The following is a 15,408-nucleotide window of genomic DNA, read 5'->3' as shown; positions in this document are numbered from 1 at the left end:
TCTCGAACATTAAAGTGTCAATTCGAATTCTCACACGAGCATCATAACCCTCCCCCTGAGAGGGGGGGGGTTTAGCTCATGGTCATTGGATGAATAATTGAACTTGTTGTATACAATAAATAAGTAAATGCAGAACATGAATTAAACTTGAAAAGAAATGACTTTTATTAAGTAAAAGAACTTACAGTATTGAAGTTGGTATGAAAGCTACTGGAAGGAAAGCTACTGGAAAGGAAGCTACGTACTAGAATGAAATAGCAAAAATGAAAAACTAAACTATAGGCTAAAAACTAAAAACTAAAACTTAAAACTAACAAAGGTAAGGTCCCCCTCTTGTATATATAGCCTGGTCTCTTCTCGTGAAGCCTTTCCCCATTAATTGTTTTGTTCCTATTCAAATTGATACCTCCAAAACTTTGAAATATAAAGTTTTGTCTTGATATGTTTTAATTTGGTTTTTGATCCGTCCCTTTCTTCTTGCAAGGTGGCACACAATTGTGACCATCACTTACCACTGTCTATGCTGACTCGTCATGCCTTTTGGGCCTGCAGAGTGGGTCCATGTGGTGTGTCCAGTGGCAGCGCCGATTTTGGCATTTTTACAACTTTCTGTCTTTGCGTAGAGTTTCGTCAGCCTGGTTGTTTGTTCCGTGAGTTCACTGCTAGCGAAGTCGGCGGCCCAGTTTGAAAGATGTGAGCTTTAGAAGTTTGTTTGCTCCTTTTCATGTGGACCCGCTTCTGACCGGGTTTTGTCCTTTTGGAATCTTCTACTCTAGTCGGGCTTTTGTTGGGCTTCATCGTGTGGGAAGACTTCAAGTATTCCAGTATTTTCGTACTTCGATGCATGTTTTATCATCATATTCACGTTAACTACGAAAACCTGCAAAAGTATGAAAATATAATTATTTCATGATTATTAAACACATAATTGACCAAAACACTATGTCTCTACGGGGTTTAGTATTACAATTTTGGGTGCTTATCATACATCAATCTGTTGATTGACATAATGCAGGTCCAAGTATAACAATCCCTAGGACTCTTGAGTTGGCTATGTAATCTTTGAGCCCTTTATTGCCAATTTGCTCTATGTGCTTCCTTGGGACATTTGCTTTAGAAGAGAATACCACTACTGATAACAGTAATGGAGGTACTTTTACATTTTCTCCATGACGCCTTCGTTACGAACTGATATTACGTTTTCATTGGTACAAACAACCCGGCATGTATTTATATCTCAAGAACGACATTCTGCTCCATCAAGCGTTCAAGGGAAGCTCTTCCTCTTTGTCAAATTCCCTTTCAGCACAGCCAATGGGAGGTGATGTTGTTAAATAACCTGTTAATACAAACAACAAACAGTTTTGTGTTTTTACTTTTTAAATATCAAATTAATTAGTTAACAATATCATTATGTACCTGTTACTGATGGAGTTGGCATTTTTCATGGTTTATATGGGTTCAAGGCATTTCTCAAGTGACTTTCATTGTATCTTTTGTTTGTTTGAGACTGATTCTTCGAATTTTATCATCTAATATTATTATTTATACGATTGTATTTCTCTTCCCTTTTGGAACCCAACTGGGAAACAAAGGCATATGGTAGGCTCGATGAACTTAACTGCGCTCTTGACAGTAAATGAAGTTAATTTTTGTACAAGTTACTTAGAAATTTAGAGCAAATTGATCGATAGAATCATCTAAAATGAAAATACTAACAGGCCCGGCCATAGATTGGGCTGCATGGCTAGTACATTAGTAGTAGTAGAATAAGTCCTCCAATATACTCGACCTGACAATTTAGCCCTGAACCCCTTCAAACGGTTTAAAAGCCCAAAACCGAACCCCACACCCAGTTTCAATGGCCTACAACATTTGTGGTGAATATATTGTAGAATATGGTATGGGTGGTGAGGCATCGATACACGGTGACATGTACAGTTTTGGAATCCTAGTATTGGAAATGTTCATATGCAAGAGACCCACTGATGAAATATTCAACGATGGTTTGAGCATTAATAATTATGCTAGCAATGCTTTGCCAGATCAAGTTCTGCAGATTGTGGATCCAATACTTCTGTCTGAAGAAGATCAAACAACAAGAGATACTAATAGCACCAGAAATCAAAGTGAGAGACGAGCTAGACTTCTGGAGTGCGCGCTACTAATTCTGATGCTCTTTATATATCATCTTCAGTTGATGTTGCACGAGTTATACAGAGCTAGGTTTTTTTGAAAGAGTTATTGTGGGAGATGAATGGCGTTGGGATATAACAGCATAACAATTTAACCGCGTAACGGGAAGACACATACGTCGTCACAAGCTCGAAATGAGAAAGCACTAAAATAGTTTGAAAATTTTAAACTCAAAAGATCCAACAAAAATGAATTGAGGAATTTAATGGTAAATGTGAGTCTTAAGAAATTATTAAATACAAGGAAAATGGAATACTCGTACAAATGTTTGACTCGATCAGCAGTAAACGTCCTCAACAAAGCTCAGTGGCATTTTCTTTCCAAGGACCATTCAATATTAAAGATGCACTAGAATCACATGATCTCATAGAATTGCATTTCCGTAGTTGTTATTGTAGAAGACAGGATTGCACCTTTGAATCATCCCCTTTCTTCTTCATGAATGCGAGTACCTAGATATGTGTCTCTTATCAAGTCTAACTCCCTGCTGACATCTTCCATTCGTTCTGACGGTGTTTCTAGTGAACATGAAACCCCAACTATAATTATGTTAGTCAGGCACTCCAGAAGTCTAGCTCTTCTCCCACTCTGATTTTTGGTGCTATTAGTATCTTCTGTTGTTTGATCTTCTTCGGACAGAAGCATTGGATCCACAATCTGCATAACGTGATCTGGCAAAGCGTTGCTAGCATAATTATGAATGTTTAAACCATCTTTAAACATTTCATCAGTGGGCCTCTTTCCTGTGAACATTTCCAACACTAGAATTCCATAGCTGTACATATCACCCTGTATGGATGCCTCACTGCCCATACCGTATTCTGCAATTTGTACATCCACCACAAATGTCAGTTTAACCATTTGCAAATAGAAAAAATAAAATATCATTTGGTCTAAAATAAGGAGAATAGTTTAACAGCTTCAAAGAAGAAACACGATAACAATTGACATCCATTTTTTATACCAATTCAATAGGGTCTCGGGAACTAGAAGTTTCATAAGGCTGATCAATTTTTGTGTTTTTTTTTGCAAAAGCGCCAAAATGTTCAAATTCAGAAACAATTGCATTTGACTCCATGAGACCTATATTGCCACAGAAGCCATCAACAACAACGAAGTACCACCATATACTGCAAGACCCAGTTTCAGCAGTTCATTACTTTAGTTCTATGATCAAGTTTTGACTCAAAAGAAGTAATTAATTATTAATGATAGGATGAATAAGTATATATTTGAACTGTTGTCCCCTTTCGATCATCTTACAAACAACAATAACAAAGTACTGATCAAAACTCATGGTATAAAATTTTAAATACTGAATACGGTTTATCTTATGCATTTCAATAATTACAGATATGACGACTTTAAAAGTTTATATAGTTAGATAGAAATACGAAAAATTATGAATGTAACATTAGTCGTTGGTGCAGCAGACAAAATGACTATTATATTGCATTAGTTACTACAGATATATTAAAATTCTCACCTGGAGCTGCATAGCCTATAGATCCCTTTACGCCAATTGAAGCACTTTGAATGCTATATGGATTGTCCACTGATCTTGAAATAAGTTTTGCCAAACCAAAATCACTCACATGAGCTACCATATCATCGTCAAGAAGAACATTGTTTGGCTTTAGATCACGGTGAATAACTGAAACATGGCCCTGGTGATGAAGATAGTTAAGAGCAGAAGAAACATCAATGGCGATGTTTAGTCTTTGACGTAGGTTTAACTTCCTTGATTGAGCATCCTGTCCCTCACTGTCTCGATGCAACCACTTCTCTAAACTTCCATTTGGCATGAACTGATAAACTAGTGCTTGGAAATCATTTCCATCAAAATCCGTACTAGAACAAGATGTTATGATCTTAACAAGATTCCGGTGGCGGAAGTATCGCAGTGATTCACTCTCAGCAATGAAACTCTTTGAAGCGCCTTTGCGTTGAAGGTTGAAAACCTTAACTGCAATAATCATTTCATCTTGATGCAGCATTCCTTTATATACACACCCAAAACTACCAGAGCCAAGAACATTGGTCGGAGCAAAACCACTAGTTGCTTGAAAAAGTTCTTTATAAGAAATCTTCAAATGTTGTGATTTCATTGGCCACGAAGAGTCTTCAACTTTTGATTCATCTCTTTTCCATTAACGAATGAGGAAAAAAGACACCACAACAAAAAACAATCCCAGGCTTAGAGCAATTTTGAAAGCCAGAGGCTTTCCATGTTTTTTAGTATCTTTACTTTGGCATTTCGGCAGTTTCAGTTCTTGAATACCCCCACAAAGCTCCAAATTTCCTGCTACTGAAGTAGAACTTGTATTTTTGAAGATTCCTTCCACAGGAACCTCACCTTCAAATTTGTTGAAGGACAAATTCACTCTCTGAAGATATGGAAAGTTCTCCATATATGTTGGAATTCGACCAGACAAGTTGTTTCGTGATAGGTCTATATATCGGATATTCCTTAAAGAACTTAAAGACCGAGGAATTGTTCCTTCAAACAAATTGTTCTCCAAGTTAAGTACTTCCATACTTAATCAATTATCAATAGTACTAGGTATTTCACCAGCTAACTTATTTCCCGAGACGTCGAGTTCCATAAGTTTTTAAGTTGCCTAATTCTAGAGGTAGGGAACCACAGAAAGAATTCTGAGAGAGGTCAAGCAGAATTGACAGGGAGGAAATACCAAAGATTTGTCGAGGTATGGCACTGTTTAGATTGTTTCCCCTAAGGCGTAGTGATCGCAGATGTTGAAAACCACCAAAAGTCGAAGGAATGCTTCCTTCCAATCTGTTCCTTGATAAATCCAAAAAGGACAATCGAGTAAGGTTTGCTAGAGATGATGAGATGAATCCGGTCAAGTTGTTGTCATGCAGATACAACACTTGTAATCCTTTAGTGTTTTCGAGAGAAGATGGAATGCCACCGTGAATGTGATTGTTGCTGAGTCCTAATCCAATCAGGTTGAAAAGGCAACCAATACCTTCTGGGATGATTCCTGATATTTGATTACCTCCTAGATGCAACTGCTCAATTTTGGTGGAGAGGTTGGAGATAGAGTCGGGTAACACACCTCCAAAATTGTTACTGGTCAAAGAGAACCATTTCAGTATACTTAAATTGGTCAAAGAAGTGATAAAACTCAAATCATGAGTTTCTCCTCTTCCAAGATTATTATGCCCGAAATTTAACCTAAAGATATTTTGCATTGCTCCCAAGTTAGTTGGAACTTGTCCAGTGAAATTGTTTCCTGGTAAATCTAAAACTTGGAGCTTGGAAGCATTAGTAAACGACATTGGAAGAGACCTGAAAGTTGATTTCCGCCCGCAGCAAGACTTAGGAGATTCGGAAGAGAAGTGCCAATGTCTGGTGGAAGTGTACCAGTGAATTGGTTACTATAGATTGCAAAAAGATTCATAGATGAGATGTTGTAAATTGATGGTGGGACTTCACCAGACAATCGATTACTGCTAACTAGGAAGGCTGTTAAGCTAGACAATGTACCTAAACTGTCAGGAATACTTCCCTTCAAACTATTTTCTGCTAATGACAAGACTTCAAGAGAAGAAAGGTTACCTATAGAAGGTGAGATCTCTCCAATGAGATTGTTTTCCTGAAGAGACAGAAAAGCAAGATTTGATAATGAGCCAAGTTGTGTAGGAATTATGCCAGAGAGCTTATTCCCACCCAAGTCCAAGATCTTGAGGGCAGTACATTGAGATATATTAACTGGGATTTCTCCTCCAAAAGTATTATTGGCGATTGTGAATTCGCGAAGACGAAACAAGTGACCGATTTCTTGTGGGATTTCGCCATAGAAATTATTATTTTGAAGGTCGATGACCCGAAGGAAACTGAGGTTACCGATGTGCGGTGAAATGTCTCCAACTAAACTCAGCTTAGAAAGGTTGAGTGATATTACCCTTTGATCGTAAGTGCTGCTGCATGTAACACCCTGCCACTGGCAGAAATGGATGGATTCATTCCACGAGCTTAAGCCCCCTTGTATTCGATCCTTAATGACAATCAAAGAGACAAGATCAGTCTCGTTGCTTGAACATTCTGTTTGTAGCAATAATTGGTTCACTGAACAGTATAGGAAGATACTGAGATAATAAAGGATATTGAGTAGTGGGAATTTCGTTCTTGAAATCATATTTGGCAAAATGGAATGAAAAGGAAGTGAGTTCAGAAAGTAATATACAGGAAAAGTCATTATAGGAAAATTCTTTTATGCGGATTGACCGTAGTTACATCTTCTTGGTTGGACTTTCAGACTTTCTGGAATACCCAAAAAATTGTCCTACTACACGCAACTTGTAGTTTTGTTAAAGATCTTTTGTTTGCAGAAACTACAGACAAACTTCAGTAAATTTTCCATTGGAGTTACCTTTTCACTTGTTCTTTCTTATTTATTATTTTGGTGCTTTGTTCGTTTTCATTTCTTGAGGTGTTTTATGGTCTTCTCTGGCAACAGTGGCAAGATTTTGGAATGATGGTTACGTACGTACTTACGTGTAAGGATGTGAACGCTTAAGCTCTTATTGCGTTCCATACGCATAGAATTTCTCCGTCCTGTATCTGTCACAAGTCAGTATCACCAAAGACTTGGGACTGCATGTCGTCACAAGTCAATATCACCAAAGACTTGACTATCAAAAGCCAATCGCCAAAGACTAAGAGTCCATCGATCGGTTCATGACTGATCATCCAGTGAGGAATGCTTGCACGCAAAGTACCTTGTGAGCTGGCGTTCACGCCAACAATCCCAATTTTAACCTATAAAATGCTAGCACACAATTGATAGTTTTCATATTGAAAGATATGGACAAGGCCGAGGCAGATTTATTTAGGCCGGATTTTGGCTTCAGCCTTCGGGTATGAATATGATGTGTGGAGAAGGGCTGTCGACGTTGCCAAATTAAAATTCTGGTCTTATTCCATCATGTAAAATTAGTTAGTACCCAGTACCCCAGTAGGTATAGTCGTAAGCGATTGCAAATGAGATTTTACTAGTGTTTTATCTATTTTAGACTAGTTAGATGCAATTGCTTCAAGGGGGCCATCAGTAAGGCACTATTTTTTATTGGATTAGATTGGATTGCAAATTTGCTTCCGACGATTGTGACCTTGTGTATTGTGTAATTCGTGTTTGCATCCGTAGCATCAAATTCTTATTGCACTCAGACTAGGGGAATATGTATTAGGTTTGCTATCATCATTTGGTCGCAGGTTTTTTTCTGTGCTATCTTTATTCTTTTACAGCTCTGTGAAGGTGTTTATGCATACTCATGCTGGTGCCGCGCATCAAGTTGTTGGCAGTGCCATGGTGTCACGGCCACGCTTGAACACAGGGCGTGCCGCGTGGCGCTTAGACCTAACTTGTCCCAAACAAGCCTGTTATTTGGGTGAGCAGTGCGAGCTAGCAGTCTTTTGAGTAAGTAGTAATCAAATCACAAATTGTACGTAATGAGCCGAAGCAAGAAGTAAAGTAATCAACAATACAATTGTGGCAAGTGAATGCAACAGTTTTGGTTGTAGAGGATGCTTGCAGTTCCCCTACATATATGTCAAAACTATTTTTCCAGTACAATCTATCAAAGGAGAACATTGAACCAGGTTGAAACTTCAACGAGGCATAACTCCCAACTCGATGCTCCATCAAAGGAGAACATTGAACCAGGTTGAAACTTCAACGAGGCATAACTCCCAACTCGATGCTCCGATGGAGGTGTTCTTTAGCTTGATTTGGGGTGTCTTAAAACCCTCTACTATATAGGAAAGGAATTGGGAGCATGCTAGAAGGTTTAAACTTCCAAAATGTCATATATGTACCTAATGTCATTTGGAATGGTTTCGAGCCTAGTTTTGACATATAGTTGACATATTTTACTCATTACATGACTATTACAATTGTACATCCGTTACACTCTCCCCTACTTGATGCGCAGACGTCCTCATCGCGATGTTGTCCTTGAACTTTTCAATCTTCTGCCTGAATGAGGTGAGAGTAGAAGTTGGTTCCCAGCTGGCCTCTGAAAGTGGCAAATCTTTCCACTTGACAAGATACTCCAACTATGGTTGATCTCCTAATGCTTGAGTCATTGTTCTATTGGCTAGAATCTTCTTGACTTTTTTGTCTGGCTTGATGGTTGCATGCTTGAATCTTCTGGTGGTGATGTGTGGTGCTAGTGGTTGTTGTCATGTGATGAGTTCAAAAGGGCTCTTGTTGGTGGCGGAGCTCATTTGGAGGTTGAAGCAAAACTGTGCCACAAATTTTGGGCATGGCGAAAGAGTGCACTGCAACAAACCCCTATTGTTGTAGTGCTAGTAGTTGTATCTAAGCTGACTTGTTGGTACCAACAAAGTGGCGTAAGTACTCTTCCAGCATGGAGTTGAATCTTTCTGTCTGACTATATCACTTTGAAGATAGTGGTTGGTGGAGAAGTTAAGCTGAGAACCTAGTATCTTGAATAGTTTAGTCCAGAATTTTCTTGTGGATCTGCCATCCTTGTCACTGACAATGTTGCTTGACACACCCCAATACTTGACAATGTGCTTAACAAATAGTTGTGCGGTCTCTTCAACGGTACAATTCTTAGATGCTGGCATGAAGGTTGCATACTTGGAAAACCTATTAATAACAACTAGAATGGTGCCATAGTTGCCGATCACTGGAAGGCCAGTGATGTAATCCATTAAGACACTCTACCAAGGACGGGTAAGCATAGGTAGCGGTTGTAAGAGGCCAATTAGCTTTTGTCTAAATCTCCACTTTGTCCTGCTAGCATATCACACATGTGTGAACATAATCCTAGATGGTGTCTTGCATATTGGGTCAGAAGTAACCACGCTCTAGAAGTGCTAAGGTACGGTGCCAACCAGGATGGCCTGCCCATAGAAAATCCTAACATTCCTTGATGAGATCTTTTCCGTAGACCACCATTGTTGGGGACATAGAGGCGAGTCCCTGTGGTGCATAATAAGTCATCCGTTATCCAGAAACGACGGTTTCTGCCACTCCTTACTAGATCAAAGAGTATTTGTTCTTGAGGATTTTTGACAAGGCCCTCTTTTATATGGCAGATGAGATCATTGTTGATTGAAGAGGTTGAACTCTGGTGGTCAGCTTGTATGGCCGCAAACTCTGCTTTGCGGCTGAGAGCATCAACAACATTGTTGATTCGACCAGAATTGTACTCTAGTACTAAGTGATATTTACCCCAAGTATTATTGTCATCGAGCTTGCTTTGGAGATAGAACTTTCTGGGTCATGAAGTGATTGGCAACAGAGTTATAAGTCTTGACCAAGACTGGTGATCAAAACACATAGTGTCGCCAAACATGAAGACAATGTATGATGGCAAGAAGTTCCTTCTCCTGTGTAGTGTCATTAAGTTTCCGGCTCTCATAAGAAATTGGATGTTCTTCTTGGAATAGTATTCCTCAAAGAGCAAAATCTGAGGCGTCCGTCTGAATTTCAAACGACTTGTTAATGTTTGGCAAAGTTTTGGCCAAGACCATGACCGATCTTTCTTCAGTAAATCAGTTAGAGGCGTTGCACGCTTGGAATAATCCATGATGAACTTGCGGCAGTAATTCACAAGACCAAGGAAAGATCTCAACTGGGATGCTGAAGTGGGAGGTTTCCCTTCTTCAATGGCACGAACCTTGTCTTTTTCCATACTGATCTTTCCCTTACCAATGACATGGCCGAGGAACTTGATTTCCTTCTTAGGCGAAAGAGCATTTCTCCTTCTTAACATACAGTTGATTCTCCCTGAGGATTTGGAGTACCAAACCAACATGCTGGACGTGCTCTTCCATGGAGAAACTATAAATAGGGATGTCATCTAAGTATGTCATATTACCATTGATAAGAGCCTAAAACTGTAGTTTTAACCCCTTAATAATCGTATTTTTAGACCAATTATGTGAATAATAAGTAAGAGTAATAATCGACATTACGTGTTTTATGCATTTCGGGCTTCAAAGTCCATTATGTGCGAAATGTGCCACTTTAGCGAGATAAAAGAGCAAAGGTCGGTTCTTAAGGAGTTCTGTGATTAAAGGCCAATTTTCAAGAAGACAAAGCCTCAGAAAGCCCGGTCAAAAGATGAAAAGTCAAAATCCACGCGGCGTAAAATGCACAAAGTCAGTAGAACTTCCGAAGACCATATCTTTGGACTCAGATCTCGGAATTAGGCCTACCTTATGTCAAAACGACCGGATCGGAAAGAGATTTTCAATGGTCCAAGCCTTGACCCAATCAGAGGAGGAGAAGTGGACGAAACGTTTGTCGAAGCCAATTACAGCTAAAGAGCCCATTTTGGACTAAAGAAATTGGGTTTTGGGCCCGATTTTCCGGCCCAAAACATGGCTCCAAGCCCATGCACGATTTTTGGATCTGAAAGTATAAAAACAAAAGCTTGACTCTTTGTTAAGGGTAGGTAGTTAGGTTAGGAAGCTAATGTTAATGGAGTTTAGGGTTAGAAAAAGATAGATCTAGATCTAGTTTTGAGTTTTATCCCATTAATTAATTAGTTTTCATACCTTGTTTTAATATAGATTATTGAATCATTGTTACTTTTCATTAGATTAATAAAGTTAGTTGTTTTTGATAATCTAGCTTCATTTTCCATTAAACATCTATTGCAATTCATTGATTTAGTATTTGTCACTATTAGTTTAAATAAATTCTTACATGAGTAGTTTCCTTTTAAATTCGAACAAGCAAAGTTCAACCCTTTATACCATGTCTTGTTTGATTTGCTTGGGAAATGATAGTATAATAATATTAGAAAGTTCACATCACACATTACTCTCACATTGTTCTTTGTGTCGAGTAGTTGAATTCTAATTAAGTCTTGAGGGTTTAAGAGTGGAACGAATCCTGACTCTCTTATATTACTTCGTTATTGAGAGTAGGAATATTGATATAAACACGTATTTACGTAAATTGATTATTTGTGTTTACGCATAGATAGTTAGAATACGTAAAATCACTTTTATCAAATGGCGGCACTGCCATTTTAATCTCGTTCAAGACAAGAATTCAATTGCTTGAATCCAAGGGGCAATCCCCCATTCTCTACCCACCCGCCCTTTTAATTTTTCATTCTTATTTCTTGAATTTTCGGGCTGCTCAATTGTTTCAGGGCATAGGGGCTGGATTCACAGAGAAAAACACTGCGGTGAAGGTATTTCTAAATTTTCGAAAATTCTGAAAATTTTCATACATAATATTTAATGTGTTGTTGATTTACTGGAATATTTTTAGATTTTTCAAAGTTGTTTTACCTTGTGAAAAAATGCGATCTTTACAGTGCTGCATTTCAGTTTTCACACCGTATGTTCTTGAAAAACAGACGAGTAAGGTTACTTAGGGAGTTCTAAAAATTCTATAATTTTATAGGAGTATCTATCCTAAGTCAGAAGTTTGTAGTAAAAATTTGACGAGTTTTTGATTTGTTTTGACCTCTAAATAGTAGAGTGTTTCCAGTGTGTTTCTGCAGTGTTGCAAACACTTAATATCTGGAACACCAGCCAATAAGGAGAGGTTATAGAACTCCAATTGCTCTAAATGTTTTACAGGAACAAGTAGGATCTGTCAGAAGTCTCCTGTAAAAATTTGGAAATTTTTGGCTTTGTTTTGATGGGTTAACCATTCGTTTGTTTGTATTGTGTCCGAAAACTGTTTCGCAAACTTTGCAGGGCATTAGAGGGACTTTCATAGCTCCGATTGATCTGAAATTTTATAGGATACTTTATAGACGTCTTAGTAAATTACTGTAAAAATTTCAAATTTTTTGGAGTACGATAAAAGGCCTAAAATTTGAAAACCCTGAGGTGCGACCCGCGCACAAAACACTGGACATTCGAAAACCCTGAGCGCACCTGCGCCCAAACAGAGGGCACCCGCGCCCTCGAAGGAAAATTCATTGTGAACAGCCCAATTTTCACAGGTTAGTTCAAATTTCTATTTCTTCAAGTTACTCAGTGTTTCTAACTTGTTAAATACACTGAGATCGCGAATACAAGACGCTATTCAAACGCGTAGCAAGGAGGCATTCAGGTACTCCTTTCTTCCACTCCTCCCTCTTACGAGGAGTTTTTAATTATAGTATAATCAGACTTGTTTTTCGTAGAAATAAATACAACACGCCTATCTAGAATTTCACACACTACACTTGTATCAATGGCTAAAGAACAAGAGACTCCTCTCTCTGATTTTTATAAAGCCCTAAACGATGGCCCTAAGTCGTGCATCGTTCTTGCAGACCTACTGGGGGATTTTCAAATCTCCCCTAATATATTTAACTTGTTATCGGTTTTTCATGGTTTATACAATGAGAAGCCTTACCAGCACATGCGTAGGATAGACCAAGTTCTCACTACATTCCATCATCCTATCGTAAGTCCAGATCAAGTTAAACTTAGGGTGTTTCCTTTCACCCTAGCCGACAAGGCGGCGTCTTGGTTAACTGCCCAAACGCCAAACTCTGTGGACTCATGGGCTCAACTTGTTCAATTGTTCATGGAACAGTTTTACCCACCACTGAAGACAGATGAAATGCTTCACAAGATTCATTTCTTTCACTATAATCCTCATAAATCCTTTTCAGAGGTTTGGAATCGTTTCACTGATCTTCTCATTGAATGCCCGCATTATAATCTTGCGAAAAGACACTTGTTCGTTTCTTTCTTCAAGGGGGCTTTCACATTATCATAAGGAGGTTCTAGATATCATGATAGGGGGTAGTTTTCTTAGTAAAGGAGCCTTGGAGGCATATAAATTCTTAGAAGATCAATCTAAGAAGAACAACAATTGGGGAGGAAACGATTCCTCCCACTCCTCTCTTTCTTCTCTTGAGGTTAAACATGATCCCGAGCTTAAAACTCTTATCGATGCCCTCACTAAAAAGGTAGATGCCATCTTTGTTCAACAACAACCCACTCCAGTCATGAACATTAACTCTACTCGTTATAATGTCTGTTGTAGTCTTGAGCATTCCGACTTCTATTGTCCTCTTGTCTATGCACAAACACCACCACAACCATCACACTTCAACCAGTTAACTCAACATCAAGGACAAGGGAACTTAGGTGACCAGAATAGAGATTTAGTACCCATAACCCAAAACTATCAACATCAAGACATGAACGCTCAACAAGCTTTAATTCCAATACAACCATCTACAAACAAAGTAGTAGTGACCTTGTTGGAGAAACAAAATCAAATTATGCAACAAAACTCCAACTTGATGAAAGATCAAAGATGATCAAAACTCTAATATGATGAAACAAACGATGCAAATGATGCGGTCTTTGTGCCAAAAGGTTATTGACATGTCTTCTAACCAAAATAATAACCAAACCAATGTTTCCAAGTCAAGCGATTACCTAATCCTAAGTTAACAAACACCGCCGAAATAAAAAGTATTCATTCATGTAATGGTAATATAAACCAAGGGGACCTACAAGTGATCCACTACCCTTCGTTCGTGGAGAGTAGTTGATAACCAAGTGACTATGCCTAAAGATCACCCGAAAACTATAAATGATACCATACCAAATCTTGTCATAGAAATTGAAGACCACACTGTAGAGGGTTCCAATATGGAAACCTAGTTAGAAAGTGATAAAAGATAAAGCAACGGTTAACAAATATGTTCCCCCTCATATTAGGTATAGGGATAAAACACTGCATGAACAACTAGATTTTCCCCGTAGAAGGTGAAGTTAAGTCTATTGAGAGTTTTGTATATCACATTAGTGCTTCCGACGATGTCGTCCCTACACTAGTACATATCCCTCTTATGGAAGAAGACAAAATCACAATTTTGACTCTTTGAACATAACCGAACTAGAGAAAGAATTTTCAACCCCTGCCTTCCTGACCATAGAAGAGATGGACTAAACCTCACAATAGACGAGATAGATAAATTCCTCAAAGTTGGAGATGAATACCATAATTATATAGATACGAACAACCTAGATGAGGAATTCGACGAGTTTCTAAGAGCCTGTGATGATCCACCTTCTCAAGCACTACCTAGAGCACCACCCTACCACCATCCACCTGAAAGTTAATCCCTCATAAAATCCAATCATTCTTCCCACCCTTTTCTTCTAACAACTTATCAACATTCCAAGTATTTTCCAAAACCATTCATTTACTCACGATCATTCACTTGGACACCTTCTTATTCAACTAAGTTAAGTCAGTAGAAAGTTTTGGAGCTTGATTCTGTTTTGTGGTGCATTCCATGTTAACTATTTATGGAAAGATCCACAATTGTTTAGATTATTGATATATGGGAAAACTGCATGTAAATACATATATATCACTTTAAGTCTAGGGAATCTGACTTTAAAAGACCCATGTTTTAAAACAAATTTTTACAAACCTGTTTTCAAAAATTTGTTTGGGGGTGGGGTGTTTGGTTTTTCCATGCTTGATCACTAAACTTCCTATTCTTATCCCCACCTCGCTCCCTTTAAGAGTAGCTAGATTTCTCCTTGTTTGTTGTTTTGATGTTGTTTTTTTATTATTTTTAGTAGATAGGATGTTACGTTGTTAAATTCCGTAGTTAACTTTGAATTTGGTAGTTAAATGTTGTTTGAATTTCAATTTTAATATAATGTTGTTCTTTTCAAATTGTGCATGGATTTTATTGTTAATCCCACCTTCCCGAATTGTTTGGGGGTGGTATTATTTATTCTATCATGATTTGTAGAAGATCCTCCATTTTAGAGTTTGTTTTGGAGTGAAGGTTAAGAATATTGTCGTAATTGGCATACCTATAATTAGATGTGGTGGTAGGATGAAATCTAAGAGAGTTTAGAAGTTACTAGTCTAAATCCAGTATAAAGGATATTACGGTTGTTATAGAATCAAGAATATGAGTTGTTTCCGTTTTCGGTTCGGAAATTTTATTGTTTCCGGAAATTGCCTTAAAGCTTTTTGGCAACTTACCGATTCGTTTTAACAATTCAAAACCTATAAAAACTTCATTCATTCTACACTCACAACCCACACTACACCTAACTTCCATCTCTCACCTTTCACTCCCATGTTTCCCGTTGTTCTTCACCATTTTCACAAATCAAGACTTTCGAGGCGACTTTCTTCTAGCCATTTTCTGAAATTTTACATCGGCGCTTCAAGCTTCAAGTTGAGCGACTTCGTGCCCAAAACACTG

At 38.2% G+C, this 15,408-nt stretch overlaps 2 protein-coding genes across 2 annotated transcripts; both read right to left on the bottom strand.

The window, feature by feature from the left end:
• Positions 1-2,358: 2,358 nt before the first annotated feature.
• LOC147524247 (putative LRR receptor-like serine/threonine-protein kinase At3g47570) lies at positions 2,359-5,317 on the bottom strand. Its single transcript, XM_086602465.1, has 2 exons — positions 3,683-5,317; positions 2,359-3,017 (listed from the first exon to the last, which is right to left on the bottom strand). Exons 1-2 carry the CDS (start codon positions 4,302-4,304, stop codon positions 2,617-2,619), a joined length of 1,023 nt encoding a protein of 340 aa, XP_086458591.1. The 5' UTR covers positions 4,305-5,317; the 3' UTR covers positions 2,359-2,616.
• A 145-nt stretch (positions 5,318-5,462) lies between these two features.
• LOC147524246 (uncharacterized) lies at positions 5,463-6,596 on the bottom strand. The gene has a single exon (XM_086602474.1). It carries the CDS (start codon positions 6,417-6,419, stop codon positions 5,463-5,465), a length of 957 nt encoding a protein of 318 aa, XP_086458600.1. The 5' UTR covers positions 6,420-6,596.
• Positions 6,597-15,408: the final 8,812 nt, after the last annotated feature.

Source organism: Coptis chinensis, chromosome 1, assembly GCF_015680905.1.
Source record: "Coptis chinensis isolate HL-2020 chromosome 1, ASM1568090v1, whole genome shotgun sequence".
NCBI classification, from domain to species: domain Eukaryota; kingdom Viridiplantae; phylum Streptophyta; class Magnoliopsida; order Ranunculales; family Ranunculaceae; genus Coptis; species Coptis chinensis.
This window is presented reverse-complemented; position numbering and strand designations above follow the sequence as displayed.

Bases quoted from the DNA above. Each gene is read 5' to 3' on its own strand.
- LOC147524247 (XM_086602465.1), bottom strand. From the start codon at position 4,304: ATGAAATCACAACATTTGAAGATTTCTTATAAAGAACTTTTTCAAGCA. The intron at 3,018-3,682 runs GTGAGAATTTTA...TACAAATTGCAG, and splicing joins TATAGGCTATGCAGCTCCAG to AATACGGTATGGGCAGTGAG.
- LOC147524246 (XM_086602474.1), bottom strand. From the start codon at position 6,419: ATGACTTTTCCTGTATATTACTTTCTGAACTCACTTCCTTTTCATTCC.